At 38.4% G+C, this 17277-nt stretch overlaps 1 protein-coding gene across 2 annotated transcripts in view; it reads left to right on the top strand.

The window, feature by feature from the left end:
* Window positions 1-17277, top strand: part of GPC6 (glypican 6) — a 1113151-nt gene that overhangs the window by 549580 nt on the left and 546294 nt on the right. For both annotated transcript variants that reach the window (XM_019444088.2, XM_019444089.2), the window contains exon 3: window positions 15536-15927. In XM_019444088.2, coding sequence (XP_019299633.1) covers window positions 15536-15927 — 392 coding nt within the window. The remainder of the gene's footprint in view (window positions 1-15535; window positions 15928-17277) is intronic.

Below are 17277 nucleotides of genomic sequence, written 5' to 3'. Positions count from 1 at the left end.
GCGTGAATATATCCTTCTTTGGGGCAGAGATTTATAAATTTATAATTTTTTTCCCTTTCTGCTAATATAAATAATAAGAGGAATACTTTTGTACACAAATCTTCGACTTTACCTTTGGAGCTGAAGCATCCTGCATTTCCCTTTTTCTTCAAAAAAATAAATTACTTCAGTAATAGATAACAAAATAATTAAGATTCTTCTTGTACAAAATAGAGGTAGCTAAAGACAACTCAAAAAACAAAGGTGGCGTATACCTGAATATATTAATACATTATTATCATGTTTATTTTTTTAAAACGTACACTTGGTACTGACTTTTGCTTTCATTTTAATGCAGGTATCTCTTGAGTATAGTAAACTTGTTATCCCAGGTCTTTTCATATCTTTTCAGCATTGCAGGTTTTTGATGGGCACAGAAGGATATAACTTAACAATTTAACATTAAATTAAGCTATAATACTTTTTTTAAACTTGTTTTATTTTTTTCAATTTACATCCAAATTAGTTAACATATAGTGCAACAATGATTTCAGGAGTAGATTCCTTAGTGCCCCTGACCCATTTAGCCCATCTCCCCTCCCATAATCCCTCCCGTAACCCTCAGTATGTTCTCCATATTTATGAATCTCTTCTGTTTTGTACAGAAGAGATTTTATATTATTTTTATATTATTTTATAAATAATTTTTAAAACCTCCCTGGTTTTATATTATTTTTGTTTCCCTTCCCTTATGTTCATCTGTTTTGTCTCTTAAAGTCCTCATATGAATGAAGTCATATGATTTTTGTCTTTCTCTGACTAATTTCACTTAGCATAATACCCTCCAGTTCCATCCACGTAGTTGCAAATGGCAAGATTTAATTTTTTTTGATTGCTGAGTCATACTCCATTGTGTGTGTGTGTGTGTGTGTGTGTATACACACATATATATATACATATATACATACCACCATATATATATACATATATACATACCACATCTTCTTTATTCATTCATCCATCGATGGGCATTGGGCTCTTTCCATACTTGGGCTATTGTTGATAGTGCCACTATAAACATGGGGGTGCGTGTGTTCCTTCGAAACAGCACACCTGTATCCCTTGGATAAATGCCTAGGGTAGTTCTATTTTTAGGTTTTTGAGGAACCTCCATACTGTTTTCCAGAGTGGCTGCACCAGCTTGCATTCCCACCAACAGTGCAAAAGAGCTCCTCTTTCTCCGCTTCCTCGCCAACATCTGTTGTGGCCTGAGTTGTTAATGTTAGCCATTCTGACTGGTGTGAGGTGGTATCTCAGTGTGGATTTGATTTGTATTTCCCTGGTGATGAGTGATGTTGAGAATTTTTTCATGTGTCACTTGGCCATCTGCATGTCTTCTTTGGAGAAGTGTCTCTTCATGTCTTTTGCCCATTTTTTCACTGTATGGTTTGTTTTTTAGGTATTGAGTTTGGTAAGTTCTTTATAGACTTTGGATACTAACCCTTTATCTGATATGTCGTTTGCAAATATCTTCTCCCATTCTGTCGGTTGCCTTTTAGTTTTGCTGATTGTTTCCTTTGCTGTGCAGAAGCTTTTTATCTTGATGAGGTCTCAGTAATTCATTTTTACTTTTGTTTCCCTTGCCTCTGGAGACGTGTTGAGTTAAAAGAAGTTGCTGTGGCCAAGATAAGAGGTTTTTGTCTGCTTTCTCCTCTAGGGTTTTGATGGCTTCCTGTCTTACATTGAGGTCTTTCATCCATTTTGAGTTTATTTTTGTGTATGGTATAAGAAAGTGGTCCAGATTCATTCTTCTGTATGTCGCTTTCCAGTTTTCCCAGCACCACTTGCTGAAGACACTGTCTTTATTCCATTAGATATTCTTTTCCTGCTTTGTCAAAGATTAGTTGGCCATATGTTTGTGGGTCCATTTCTGGGTTCCCTATTCTGTTCCATTGATCTGAGTGTCTGTTTTTGTACCTGAACCATACTGTCTTGATGATTACAGCTTTGTAATACATCTTGAAGTCCAGGATTGTGATGCCTCCTGCTTTGGTTTTCTTTTTCAAGATCCCTTTGGCTATTCGGGGTCTTTTCTGGTTCCATACAAATTTTAGGATTATTTGTTCTAGCTCTGTAAAGAATGCTGGTGTTATTTTGATAGGGATTGCATTGAATATGTAGATTGCTTTGGGTAGTATCTACATTTTAACAATATTTGTTCTTCCCATCGAGGAGCATGTAATCTTTTTCCACTTTTTTGTGTCTTCTTCAATTTCTTTCATCAGGTTTCTATAGTTTTCAGTGTATAGATTTTTCACCTCTTTGGTTAGATTTATTCCTAGGTATTTTATGGTTTTTTTTGTGCAAGTGTAAATGGGACCGAGTCCTTGATTTCTCTTTCTGTCACTTCATTGTTGGTGTATAGGAATGCAACTGATTTCTGTGTGTTCATTTTATATCCTGCAACTTAGCTGAATTCATGAATCAATTCTAGTGGTTTTTTGGTGGAATCTTTTGAGTTTTCCATATAGAGTATCATGTCATCTGCGAAGAGTAAAAGTGTGACCTCCTCCTGGCCAATTTGGATGCCTTTTCCTTGTGTTGTCTTATTGCAGAGGCTAAGACGTCCAATACTATGTTGAATAACAGTGGCAAGAGTGTACATTCCTGTCTTGTTCCTGACCTTAGGGGGAAAGCTGTCAGTTTTTCCCCATTGGGGATGATATTAGTGTGGGGCCATTCATATATGGCTTTTATGATCTTCTATCCCTACCTTCTTGAGGGTTTCTATCAAGAAAGGATGCTGTATTTTGTCAAATGCTTTCTCTGCATCTGTTGAGAGGATCATATGGTTCTTGTCCTTTTTTTTATGGATGTGATAAATCACATTAATTATTTTGTCATTTTGAAGGGAGAAAAGGAATTAATGAGGTAGAAAAATTAAAATAAAAAAAATTAAAATTAAAAAAGTATTAAAATTAAAAAATTAAACACACACACACACACACAAATCTAATAAATGATGCTAGATCCTAGGTGTGTTTTGGTCTGGGTGTTGAAAGTGGTTTAACATATTAGAGGAGAAAAAAGCCGGGAGCGGGGCGGGGGAGAAAAAAGGAAATTGAGAATTTGAAAAAATGAATACACTGAAGTAGACTGAAATGAGATGATGGGAGTAAAATAGAATTTGAAAAATATACACAAAAGTAAAGAATACAGTAGAAAAAATTAAAGAAAAATATTTTTAATAAAAATTAAAAATAAAAATGAATTTTTTAGTTTTTTGTATGCAAGAAAAAGAAACATAAAAGAAAAAAGGAAAAAAAGAATAAAAAGGAAATCGTTTGAAAATTTGAAAAAGTGAATACACTGTAGTAGACTAAAATAAAATGATGGAAGTTAAATAGAATTTGAAAAAAATTACATAAAAACAAAAAATATAGTAAAAAAAGTAAAGAAAAATATTTTTAATAGAAATTGAAAGTAAAAATGAAGTTTTTCTCTTTCTGCATTCACGAAAAAGAAAAGAAATGAAAAAGAGAGAAAAGAAAAAGAAAAAAAGGAAGTTGTTTAAAAATAGACTAAAGTAGTTATTTAAAACTACTTTAGTAGTTTTAGTTTAGTAGTTAAAAAACTACTAAAGTAGTTGTTTAAAAAGTAGACTAAAATAAATGATGGAAGTAAGATAGAATTTGAAAAAAATTTCACAAAGGTACAAAATATAGTAAAAAAATAATGAAAAATATTTTTAATAAAAATTGCAAATAAAAATGAATTTTTTTCTCTTTCTGTATTCAAGAAAAAGAAAAGTAGTGTAAAAGAGAGAGAGAAAAAAAGAAAATTGAATAGATGGACCTACTAACAGATTGAAATAGGACTGAAATCACTTAGTTTTCCCCTAGACGTCAGACCATGGAGCACTTTATAGTCCATAAACCAACAGGCGGTGAGACTTGTGTTCTTGAAGAGCGAGGTTGCCTAGTTGGGTGGGGCTCAGAGCAATGGCTCCATTCTCTACTAGATGGCACTGCTAGCCCCCTGGGGTGGATTGTTGCGGCGCTCGTAGGTGCTTATGCACGGGAGCGGTGAAAATGGTGTCACCCAGCCAGCCTGTCTCCAGCATTGGAAGGAACTCTGTATTCCCCGATCATCAATCTTGCACCCGTCCTGTCTTCAGCCTTCATCCACTCCCCGCTTCTTCACTGTCTGTGACCAAGCCCCCAGGCAGTACCTCTCTCCCGAGTTTTCTCTCAGATGCGGCTATTTTCCCTGGCCCCTTACTTCTGAAGGACTGTGGCTCTGACCCGTTACACCTCTCTGTGGGAGGGTCTCACTGAGCAATGGCCAAACAATGGCTGAATGTCAGCCGCACCCAGGAATGCCTGCTGGACCCTGCTGCTGCTGGAACCCCGAGACTGCGGCCAGGCACCAGCCCACCCCAGAAAAAGTCCACGAGACAGTGCAGCAGCAGCGTTTCAGAGATTATGGAAAATCACAACACACATCTGGCACCAGGCTTTACCCTTAAGGACCTTGTTCCAGCACCAGCAAATGTGGCCGCCTTCCGGGGTCTGCTGGGACCAGGTGGCTTCAACAGTCTCCACCAAATGTCCTTCCAGCAGTGGAACTGCTTTTCCCTGTGTGGCCCGAGAACCTCCCGGACCCCACTCTGCTCCTGGGGATTCACCCTTCCCACTGGAGCACCACCAGGTATTGAGCTGCGGAGTTGCAGACTTTGCGCCCCCCCTTGTTTACAGTCTTAATGGAATTTAAACCCTCTCCTTTCTCCCTTTTTAGTTCAGTCCCTGCGGCTGTCTCCAATTTTCCACTTTCTCTCCAGCTGCTTTTGGGGAGGGGTGCTTTTCCCGTATTCTCCGCCCGCCTCCCCCCAGTCTTAGTCCTTTCTCCTCCTGCAAAAGTGGCTCTCTGCCCGCCTCCGGCTTTTCTCTCCCCAAGTTCACCTCTCCAGGCCATGTACCTGCTGAATTCTGTGGTTCAGGTTGTGCAGATTGTTGTGTTAATCTTCCAATCAGTTTACTAGGTGTGTAGGATGGTTTAGTGTTGATCTGGCTGTACTTCATGGACACGGGACACACAAAAAACTTCCATGCTGTTCCACTGTCTTGGCTCCCTGCCAATGCTATAATACTTTCATTAAAAACTTTATATCTAACTGTGCTGTCACAGCTCAGAGTTTTCGAGTACACTCCGCTTCTTCCTTCTGTTGTCTGCGTTATGTTCTTAAATGACACCCTGGTTACTCGGTAGACGTTTCCTTTCCCTTCAGCTGTAATTAGCTCGGGTGTTATTGGACCCTATTCCTTTCTCTTCCCAGGCTCTACCCTTCCTTCCTCATCTTGGGATGAGCTCACTTCCTGTCATCAAGGAAGGCAGAAGGTGCCTGTGGAGGTAGTGTTAGGTGCTGGAAAAGAAAAAGGTACAGGGAAAAGGCAAAGAGACCCACATACTCTTATCCCCCAATACCACAGCTAGCAAGCCTCACATTTTGACCGGTGCTGTGCTCTCGTCCCGCACAGCGGTGGTGGTCTACTTTGAGAAAAGAGAAATAAAGGAAAGGAAGGGAATAAAGAAACGGAAGGAGAGAATTGGGCTATGTGTACTATGGCTCCTCCATGCGTCATCATTCTTCCTTCTCTGTCCATATATCCACCACTGTGCATGGACTAAAATGAAAGTATTGGAGAATAGAGAAGAGATGTACACGGAGATCACTCAGGCAGCTTGAGGATATACTGACACCTGGATTCCACTCTCAGAGATGATGGTTTAATCAGTATGGAATGCTACCTGACCACCAGGATTCTTCTAAGTGATTTTAATGGCAGCCAAGGGTGAGAACCACCTAATTCTATAAAAAAGATAAATCAGTTTCATTAGGCTGTTCTTCCTGATTCTTCTTGAGCACCTACGCAATCTCTTCTTCCAAGAACTCCTGGCCCTTATCGTTGACTTTTCACCTGCATATTAGCTTTGGCCCCTCTTCCCAGAGTTCACCCGTGGTGGTTTGGTATTGCAGCTTTTTTTCCACCCCTGGCCCAACAAGTAGCTGGGTGAAGAAGTAAGGGGAGCTGAACAAAAGAACTGGGTTTGGGAACAGAAAAATATTCAACCCAAATTTTGAAACCTAAACCCCCCCCCAAAAAAAAAACCCAACCCCCCCCCAAAAAAATCTTGCTTTTTTTTTTTTACTTAAGGAAAACAAAAATTTGGCAATAACTTTAAAATCTGTAATTTTGGTACCTCCTGGGCTAAACATGCTGTGGATCATGTCATCTCTGAAAGATAAATGGGTCATGGGTAAGGACTAAAGGCATTTTCTGTAGGCCAAAACCAAGGAACTGTGCAGTGATTCAAGTGACGTCTGAAAACATCTCGGCTTTTAATTCCATATGCATTGCTTAGGGTGAGATGGAAATACCGTCTGCAGGCTCCAAACAGTTGTTTGCTTTGGGCAGCAACCGTCAGCAGATTTCAAATTCAATTCATGATTCGCAGAATTAATAGTTTATCTATACCACCTTGTGAACATAAATGGCCTAATCAGTCTTTCTTACTTTAAAAGATATCTTCTGGAGAAATAAGCTGCTAAGAAATAAACCATTTATCAATCTAATGTGTAAAGGATCGCTAAGTATAGAAAAAAAAAGTTTAACCTTGGGAAATGTGCATTCAAGCCAACAATTTCTATAAACTGCCTTATTGCTTCAAATCTCCCTATATCAACCAATTACATAGATGCTGCTTTCCAGGGAACTTTCCTTTTTGCATCTGAATCACACCCCTGATTCGGAAAAGTCTCCTGGAATTTATTCTCTTCAGGTGACTTAATTTAATCGTATTAAATTGGAGGACTTTGTTGCAAGGTATTGATTATTTTTAACAAACACTCATGATTGTAAACTGATGACTTTTCATTAAAATTGTCTTCATGGAATGGCCTAGTTGATTAGATTAGATACATTGGAGAAATATAAAGTGGTGATGTCCAATTGACCTGAATAATGCATTTTAAAAGACATTGTTATATCCTTGGTTTTCTTGATTTATTGGTTAGGGGTATTTCCCTAGAACCCTTATGTTTCCACTTATTTAAGATCTAATTTATAAGAGTTTCCAATTCACAGTGGGAGGAATACAATAAAAATAACCTTTGGATTCAAATAGTGAGCAATTTTTGCAGTATGTATTATAATATTTTTGATAACTGATACATTATTTTCTGAACCTATTTTTTTAGATTTATAGTGAGCATTATGTTTTGTTATAGGGCCTTGTAAGATGTCAAAAGATAGTTTAAATTTGTTTTTATTAATTACCATAAAGAGAAAGTTAAAAAAGAAATTTTCTTTTATGAAAAATTTTCTTTTATGACAATTTATGAAATTTTCTTTATAATTTTATTGGTATTATATTTTTTCTTTTCCTTTTTCATTTTACACTGTCTACTTTATATGCCAAGTTTACTGTGGGATTTTCTCCTCATAAAAATCTCCAGGGACTCATTAGACCACAATGTTAGAAAATTTTAGGGGTGTCCACTCTAAAATCACTAAAGTCACCTAAATCCTCTAAATCATTAAAGTGATTTAAGAGTTTACTTTTGGATTTAAGTTACCTTGCAAGGGAATATAAAGAGATGAATGGGCTACAGAGTTGTCAAAGCAAACTTTAACATATAAGATAAAAATAATGGAGAAAAGGAATTTTTATTCTACTACTTAGAGATAACAGACTAATAATTAAGTTGTCTTCCTACCTACAAGAAATGAAAGGCATAATACATTTTGTTGAGTTAATTTATCTTCAAACATTTCACTTATGATTTTGACCCTTTATACCAGGGATTGGCAAAGTTTTTCTGTAAAGGCATGGATATTAAATATTTAGGGTATTTCGAACAACATAAATTCCTTGTTGCATATTCCTCTTCGTTGACATTGGTATTTTATTTGATTTTAGTCAAACATATAAATGTATAGGTGAATGTGTTCACAGATATGTATACTTGTGCTAATGTACATATATCTTAAAACACTATATACGATATATGTGAGCAAATATCATAAAATGCGGCATATCTGTAGTCGAATAATTTCAGCCTCCTTTTGTGTGCCACTGTTCTGTGTACTGTAGCTATAATCCCAGAATCTGTGACTGATTTTTTTCTAGTGGAAGCCACCCCTTTAAGAAAGCTACACCAAATCAAGGGATGTAAGTATGCTCTCCAGTCTGTTATCTACATTAGTACTAATTAGTATTAGTGGAGAAAGTAATCACACCTGAAAATTATTTGTAATAAATAATTTAGATTTGACTTTAGAGTGCATTTTGCATATTTATATATGGTTTTACGTCCTCAGAGTTTATTATACTTCTCATTAATTTTCAAATCAGAGTGTGAAAATTTGACTTAGGATAAACTACAAAGCCACTCCACTGGCCTGCTCTTAGAATTCATCCTTTCTCTTAATGGCTGGGAGCTCTGGGTTGCATGCTAGTTCAGTGGTCTAGGGCAACTGGTTTCTGCTTATTTCTGAACCCCCGCTTTCTCATCTGCAAACTCGATATACTAACATTGAGTGTATAAAGCCCGTCATAACCATGCTTGGCGTTGTGTTTGATGTCCATTATACATCAGGCAACTGTTTAGGTCCTATCTCTAGCTATGCTTGAAATTACCATCATCCGTTGTTTCAAATTCATTTGTCCTCTTCATTTAAGTTTGGTATCTTGACTTTCCTCCAAAACTGTAACAGAGACAAATGGGAATAATGAAGATATTGTGTTACTGCATTGATTGCATTTTAAATCAGTTTGTGTTGGGGGTGGGGAGCTCTAAAGTGACAGAAATTCGGTTAAATAATCCCTCAAACAGGAAAGATATAGATTACTATTACTAGAATCACTTTGAAATTATATAGGCTATTAATTCATGAAATGAATGGACTGAGTAACTCATAATGCTTATTAAAATGTAATAAATTTAGTCTATAGAAACATACATATATATACACAGCAAGAGAAAGTATGAATTAAGAGATAAAGAAGTCATAAATCATAAAAGAATTTTTGCTTACAGCAACATTGTCTCATAATGGAGATTATTATTTCTCTCTTTTTGAATAAATTATTATTTTGAAAATAATTTTATATAATTTTTCAACCTCATAATTTCAAAAAATATATACTGAGGGTTTCTGTTTCTTACAGAAAAACACAACTGATGTTTAGGAAAAAAAAGCAAAGGCAATGTAATAGGCTATCTGTTACAGATTCAAAAGTGGCTTGGGGGTTAATTCAAACATAACATTCAGGGCATTGCTTGGACGAGGTAAGCACTTCACTTTGCAGTTAAGTTCACTGGGCATTGCCAGTGAACGTGAATGCAGTCGGCTTGGTGAGATCACAGCCATGACATCAGGGTCCAGCAGGGCCAGGCAGCAGGAGAGGCAGGAATGAAGCCAAGCAAAGAATAGCTCCGGACAAACAGAGCTGTCCAGAGAGGAAGTGAGGGTCTGGTAGGGCAGTCTTGTTGGACAGGGGCCACGAGGCCTTCTGTCTACAGATGCACAGGAACTTGGAGCATGAGAGAATATGAATGTGTATGTATGCGTTACTGTACAAGAGTTTGGAGGATGTCAGGAGGCCGTATTCATCACGTCCTGCTCTACAATGAGCTGTAGCATCTTCCTTCCTCTAAGGTGGGTCCGTGAAGTTATCACTAAGAGGAGCCCAGACCAGATAGAGTCAAGGTGCATTTCACTGGATGTTCATGTTCATCTGTCTATCTACTTACTCACTATTCACCAACTATTAAGGCCCTGACATATGACAGGCACCGCACCATACATGGAAGTGGTACTATTGGCCACCAACAATCTTCTCCGTGAATATAATGTGTATTTCAGCCCTTTCACCAAAGGTACGGCTCCTCAAGTTTATCTTGAAAGTAAATTGTGGGGTTTTCTTTCTATAAATATGCTAGTCTTTTCTTTTTTTTTTTCTTTTTTCTTTTTTAATGTTTATTAATTTTTGAGAGAGACAGAGACAGAGTGTGAGCAGGGGAGGGGCAGAGAGAAAGGGAGACAGAATCCGGAACAGGCTCCAGGCTCTGAGCTGTCAGCACAGAGCTCGATGCAGGCTCAAACTCACAAACCATGAGATCATGACCTGAGCTGTAGTCAGATGCTCAACCGACTGAGCCACCCAGGCACCCCTTTTTAAATTTTTTTTAATGTTTATGTTGAGAGAGAGAGAGAGAGAGAGAGAGAGAGAGAACGAGTGGGGGAGGGGCCGAGAGAGAGGAGAGAAAAAGTCCCAGGCAGGCTCCACTCTGTCAGCACAGTGCCTGATGTGGGGCTCAAACTCACGAAACCATGAGATCATGACCTGAGCCAAGATCAAGAGTCAGTCGCTTAACCAACTGAGCCACCCGGGTGCCCCAACGTGCTGATCTTTTTTCTCCATGTTTTGGTATCTTATTTTTAGGCTTCTGAAATTTATCAGTAGAAAGTTAACTCTCAGCGCGTGGATTAAGAGTGGTTCTGTCTCCCCAAGGGACTTTTGATGATGTCTGGAGACACTTTTGGTTGTCAGTACTGGGGGTAGGATGTGCTTTTGGCATCTAGTACACGGGGCCAGGGATGCTACTTGATATCCTCGAGTGCAGGGGACAGACCCACAACAACGAAGATTGCCCAGCTCACAGTGTCAACGATACTAAGGCCGAGATCCCTGATACAGAGGACTAGCATCTAACTGTCCCTTCCACTTAAAGCTACACCTTGCCAAGGATGACACTTCATGTGCCAAGCACTCCCTGAGCAACAGCAGTGTTTATCTCTTCTCACAGAGTCCCACCCCCTGGAGAATGGGAAGAGATAGGCCATTTAGGGATCATGTATTCTTGCCCTCAAAGTCTAACACAGAAGAGCGTAAAGGGTGCTGGCTTCTTCCTCCATGAATGCTCCTCATTAACTCACTGTTTTCCTAGTGGTCAGATCCGCCTATTATGTAAGCAAGGAGACTTCTGAAAGGAGAAATCATCTCACAAACTGTACCTGAACGCTGACAGATTATGCAGAATGAGGAAGGACAGCCATATTGACTTATCCTTGAAAAAAGCATGGGGGATGGGGTGCAGGGTGGTAACACTATTGTGTCTGTGAATCATAACCCTTACTGTACATGCACTTTCCAAACCATTTTACCCTCCATGACAGCTCCTCTGGGTCTTTCCTTAACCAGACCTTGGACTCTGGGCTGACTGAACTCATTTAACATGCTTTTGTGGAGGGAAGGGTAGAAAGAAAGAGATTAGGAGACAAATACACTTAACATGAATATGTGGGTTTAAAGAAGCAAATTTAGGATACCTGCTTCCCCTGCCAGGACAGGTGCTATCTGTGACCATGTACAGATATGGTCTCCACTGACCAGGACCAAAGCCTTTCACATTCACTGGGTTATGTGATCACAGGAACTTATATCACCATCTTGAAGCACTCATTTTATTTTTTATTTCTTTTAAATTTTTTAACGTTTATTTATTTTTGAGAGAGAAAGGGGGAGAGAGAGAGAGAGAGAGAGAGAGAGAATCCGAAGCAGGCTCCAGGCTCCGAGCTGTCAGCACAGAGCCTGATATGGGGCTCGAACCCACAGACCGTGAGATCATGACCTGAGCCAAAGTCAGACACTTAACTGACTGGGCCACCCAGGCGCCCTTTGAAGCACTCATTTTAAACAAACTTTCAATGAGAAGTATGTGGGAAAGCATGAGAGCAGGAAAATGCTGCAATTTCTAGGTAAATGCTATACAGCAACTAATCCAGTCCCCATGTCCATTTCGCTTATAGAAGCATTAATGAGATATTTCCAGCTTGATTGGGCAAAGCTTTTGCAGTGTCATTGGCCTGCAGATTCCTAGAGAGCCTCTTGTCTGCCTTTTCTTCTTGGTGGTCCCTCCCTTCAGCCCTGTGTGCACCTTACGTTTTGATCCATTCATTTGGAGTCTTCATTTGAAGCCTTTCTCAGATATCCTTAGGGCAACTTTGGCTCTTCAGAGTTGATTTTTGCCCCTTCAGAGGCCTCTCCAAGTGATCAGGCAGCGTGCAGACTTTCTTTTTGCCTTTGGAACAGTGGTGGTTTTTATCTACAATATTGTTCCCCCCCACCCCCCCCGCCCCCTTGAAGTAATCTGCCCTGCAGCAAACAGATGTCTGTACCCAGATCTCCCTTCTAGATGAATAAGATCCTTCCAGAGGCTAATGCTGGTTGGAAAAAGTGCTTTCGTGCATCTATGAAGCATAACTGAGCCCTAAGCAACAACTTTTGATGTGTATTTTGTGAATGGGGAAGAGAAAAAAATGAAAAACATTTATTTTTCTGCCAAACTGTTTCTTGAGATGAAAATTTTTGTTGACGGAAGGCCTTACCCAACCTGAGGTTTGCCCTCGCCGATGAAACAAAGGTTGGATGGACATTGCTTTGCCTTACATTGTTCTTCAATTCCGTTCTCTGCGCTGTTTGGGCATAATACTCCATCAGCAAAGTGGGGCTGATAACTGTCTTCCAAAACTCCATCCTGTTTGGTTTGCTGAGAAACAGTTTTCATCCAAGCATAAAATACTTTGTTCAAAGAGTCAACCTTCAAAAGGTGGAAGTCTAAGTCCACGGGCAGGCTAAAAATGAAATGAGTATACTTATTTTGGGAGGACATTAGTTTTGCCTCAGTACCTCAGATGCCCATCTTTCATAAGATCTAAGATCAATGTACCTTAAGGTAGCAACATTTGTCATAATTGCCTGATACATTAGCATCTTTCAATACCAAATATTAACTTTGACTATGAGATCACTAAACCATGTAATGATTTTGAACAAGGAATAATAGCTTGACTTTTGAGGACCAGTGAAGCTAACAGCAAACTTTTGAGACAATGACATACTCTTAGACAGAATTTAAGCTTGGAACCTAATGAAATGTTTGTTGAGCCCTATTTATTGAAATATGAGGACTTGGTTTCATTATTCAATTATAAATACTAGTTTAGGCATATGGAAGCAAACCACATGACACAGAAAGGGAGCGGTCTGTTTTTAACTATTTAGCCTCAAAGCAGGCAGAAATCCAGCATCTTTCTATTCCCCGTATCAGGAGGGGAAGAGCCTAAGTAATGTCATTTTCAGTAAAAGCAAACAATAAAAATTTCATCTTCATAGAGAAGCATTTATACCTCAAGTCTTTGCAGAGCGATGAGAATCAGAAGATTTTTTTTTTCCTTTTTTTTAAACCTCTTTGAAAATCCAGACCACACTATTGATTACTAACTATTCATTGCTGAAGGCAGTACTCTGTATTCAATAAATTAAGCTTTAATTCCTGAGTCCAACAAAATAATTGACCTCAAAAAGAAGATAAATGAATAGGCTGTCCTGAGCTCATGATTAGAATCCACTTTCTAGTCTCATTATATTCGTATTTTTCAATTCAGTGATTTTTCCATTCTTTCTTAGTTTTGTTCACAATCTATAACACCTTCCTCCCTGCTGCTATATCACCAAGGCCAACCTCTTTCCATTCTTGGTTTTGAGAATGAAAGATTTTAATATGATATTTTTATAATTTAGTATTAGTATTGATAAATTAATACAGTTTCCATTTTAGGACAAGCTAGGTAACTAGTATTTCTGAAAACTTCTGAACTGTTCTTGATTTCATAAAATCCTAAATAACATAGATGTAGCATGCATAAATATTTTGATTAAGATAAGAAATATTTGGTGGCTTGTATAAGATCACACAGGATTTATAAACCATGACTTAGGAAATCCTTCAATTATTGCTGCCCCTGTAGCCACAGAATTTCTATATTTAAGAAAGTATATTCTTTCATAGTAAGAAGGTAAACATGTGACTAGAGTCCTCTTTAAGGTTTGATGCTTTGGTTTCATTTGAAATCAAATATAAAATATCATTATTGCAGACACTATTTAAAGATCACAGCAGTAGTTCAATGTTAACATTATTCAGAACTGAAGTAAATCAAGGTCTTCTGAGAAAGCAGAAATAAGGTACAGCTTCCAAGGAAACTGTGGAGAGATTCGTGGCTTTTTTCCTTCAGTGTCCCAGGAGAAAATCGCCCAGGGTTCCAGAAAAAAAGAAGTTATTTGTTTTTGTTTGCATTCCTACTTTGATTCCTTGAGGCATCCTGGACTTGATTTGCCCTTCTATTACCTGAGAAGGGTGCATAGTATCAGAGAATAAAGAGAACTGTGGGAGGTAAAACAGAATCCCTCTGATGTTGGGCACTTGGATTTATAAACTCAGAGGCATTATCTCTTCATAGTCTTTTTTGCCACCCCAAATCACATTCTGCAAATGGGATAACACTTGAGTTGACTTTACCCAGGCTCACTTGGTGCAAATGGATAGGTGCCCCGCATGCCTGAAGCGTGTCTTTTTTTTTTTTAATTTTTTTTTTTTAACGTTTATTTATTTTTGAGACAGAGAGAGACAGAGCATGAACGGGGGAGGGTCAGAGAGAGGGAGACACAGAATCTGAAACAGGCTCCAGGCTCTGAGCTGTCAGCACAGAGCCCGACACAGGGCTCGAACTCACGGACCGTGACATCATGACCTGAGCTGAAGTCGGCCGCTTAACCGACGGAGCCACCCAGGCGCCCCGCCTGAAGCGTGTCTTGAGGGAGCCTAACATGAGGCCTGAAGAGGCTAACAGCACCCAGTGACGTTAATTTCTTATTTCTTGCATCCTATAACTGAGTGTACTGCAGGATAGCAGAGTTCATCTCTTGGTGTACTCTTTTTCATTGAGAACTTTTTAGGCAGAAATCCCAACAGCCCATATTTTATTCAAGTTCTATAAAATGATAGTTTATATTTATAATGGTAATGCAAAGTACTTCATAACTTTCTGATTCATTATGGCAAACTAAATTATGCTCATTATAGCTTTGGTATTAAGTGAATTTATTTGCATTATGAATCTCTGAACACTGATAATTGATTGCTATATATAGCAACTACAAAGAGTCCAAAATATTACATTAATGTAAATATCCCATTTATGAACTATTCCAAATAGCAGCAATTTAATTGAATTTAGTGTTAGGACAGATTTGTAAGTAGACTGGCGCAAAAGTTTTTAGCCGTATGCATTTGTTATTATGTTAATGACAATACTTTGCAACGTACTTTGATTTGAGTTTAAATTGAATTACAATTTTCTAAAATTTAACAATACATGAAAAAAGAATCTAGCTACTTTGGAGGAGTAATAAATGATACACTCCTAATGTTAATGGATGTGCTTTCAAATAGAAATCATGTGGTCTTCTGTTTTCTTTGACTCGTAGATCGTAGATGCAGGGCAAATCTTATTTAAAGTATTATCATCAATTCATTGATGCCTTAATCACAGGTTACGTTTTGTATGAAAGTTGTGTCTAAGTTAAGTAGATGCTGTGGGCATTCTAGGTCTTACTAATTATGAGTGTTTTCTTGGTTTATTTGCAGAATTTTTCCGAGAGCTCCTGGAGAATGCAGAAAAGTCACTAAATGATATGTTTGTACGGACCTACGGAATGCTTTACATGCAGAATTCGGAAGTGTTCCAGGACCTTTTCACAGAGCTGAAAAGATACTACACCGGGGGCAATGTAAATCTGGAGGAGATGCTCAATGACTTCTGGGCTCGGCTCCTGGAACGGATGTTTCAGCTGATAAACCCACAGTATCACTTCAGCGAGGACTACCTGGAATGTGTGAGCAAATACACAGACCAGCTGAAGCCTTTTGGAGATGTACCCCGGAAATTGAAAATTCAGGTCACCCGCGCCTTCATTGCTGCCCGGACGTTTGTCCAGGGGCTAACTGTGGGCAGAGAAGTGGCAAACCGAGTTTCCAAGGTAATTGAAAATCTGCTTTCTAATTGGTCTTTCTCTTCTGCTGTTTTTAAAACAACTGTTTAAACAACAACAACAACAACAAAAATTCAAGGTGAAGTTTCTCTGTTACAGTGGTCCTTGCTCTTAGAGTAATCGGATAAACGTCAAGGTTTAATTCTGTTTTACTTTTTTTTCTTGCTTTGTATGAGAGAAGACAAGATTTCAATCCATTCCATGTTTGAAACATAGTGTCAATATTTATCAGCGATATAGCATGAATGGTGCGGAAACAGGCGTCTTGTAACTATGACCACTTGGCACTTCTGAACAGAGTTTTAAGAATGATAAATAATCATGAAACAGTCCATCCGGAGGTTATAATCCTCTAGGAAGTCACAAGGTGATAGTCTTCATGAGGTTTTCAAGTAGAGACAAGCTGCTGTTCACACACCAGCTTCTGGCATTTCTTCTTCTGTATCACTTGCAAAAGTGGCCAAATTCCTCAGTAGTGGAGAAAGAACCCTTTGCTAACACCTGTAGAACTGGATTAGGGAGGAATAATGAATACAAAGTATAGATCCTGGCAGGGAATTCCTTTTGTTATCCATTAGCTTTGAAATTCAACGCCTCGTATTGCATCCGGCTTATGAGCAAGATAAATCACTAATACACATCGCGCCTTTCCTTGAGGATGTCTCTAAACCTTTAATGCAAGGGGTCTTTCTCCACTGCTTTCTTTAAACATTGACTGTTTCCTGTGTGTAGGATGTTTGCCTTTGTTTAAATTCTTCCGTGACATTCAACTGTTCTTAGGAGACGGGCTTGCCCATTTATGAGGTCAGCCCAACAAATAAACTGAAAGATGATTACTCTAAGACATAAAGTAAAAACAGCACATAACAGGAATCTGGTATTATGTCACCCAAAAAGGTCATATTTGTACAAAGATTAATGCCAAACACTACTTTCTTATTGCAGGGCTGTGGCAAAGACCCACATATTTCTCATAACTATTGGTGCTAACCTTCCATATTTCTCTTTTCTCCACCTTCATGTCCTCAATATTTACATCTTGGTATAAAGACTGTGTATACCCTTAAAAAAATGTGTCTCTGTGACACTATTTATAAATTTCATAGCCATCCATTTTTAAATTACCTATTCCTACTGAGTTTATTTGAGCATATGGAAAGAGTATTTTCAAGAGGCCTCTAAAAAGGATAATCACATGAGGCTTAATATAATATAAAGGCCATATAACTCTGATGTTAAAAATGATGTTTTTTTAAATTGAAAATCAGTAATATTCTGGATACCAAAGGAACTAGAGCCCCAAAAGTGGGTCGATAAGGAACTAGCCAGGTGGAATAG

The sequence above is a fragment of the Panthera pardus genome, unplaced genomic scaffold (assembly GCF_024362965.1).
Source record: "Panthera pardus isolate Hobbes unplaced genomic scaffold, ASM2436296v1 HiC_scaffold_1, whole genome shotgun sequence".
NCBI lineage: Eukaryota > Metazoa > Chordata > Mammalia > Carnivora > Felidae > Panthera > Panthera pardus.
This window is presented reverse-complemented; position numbering and strand designations above follow the sequence as displayed.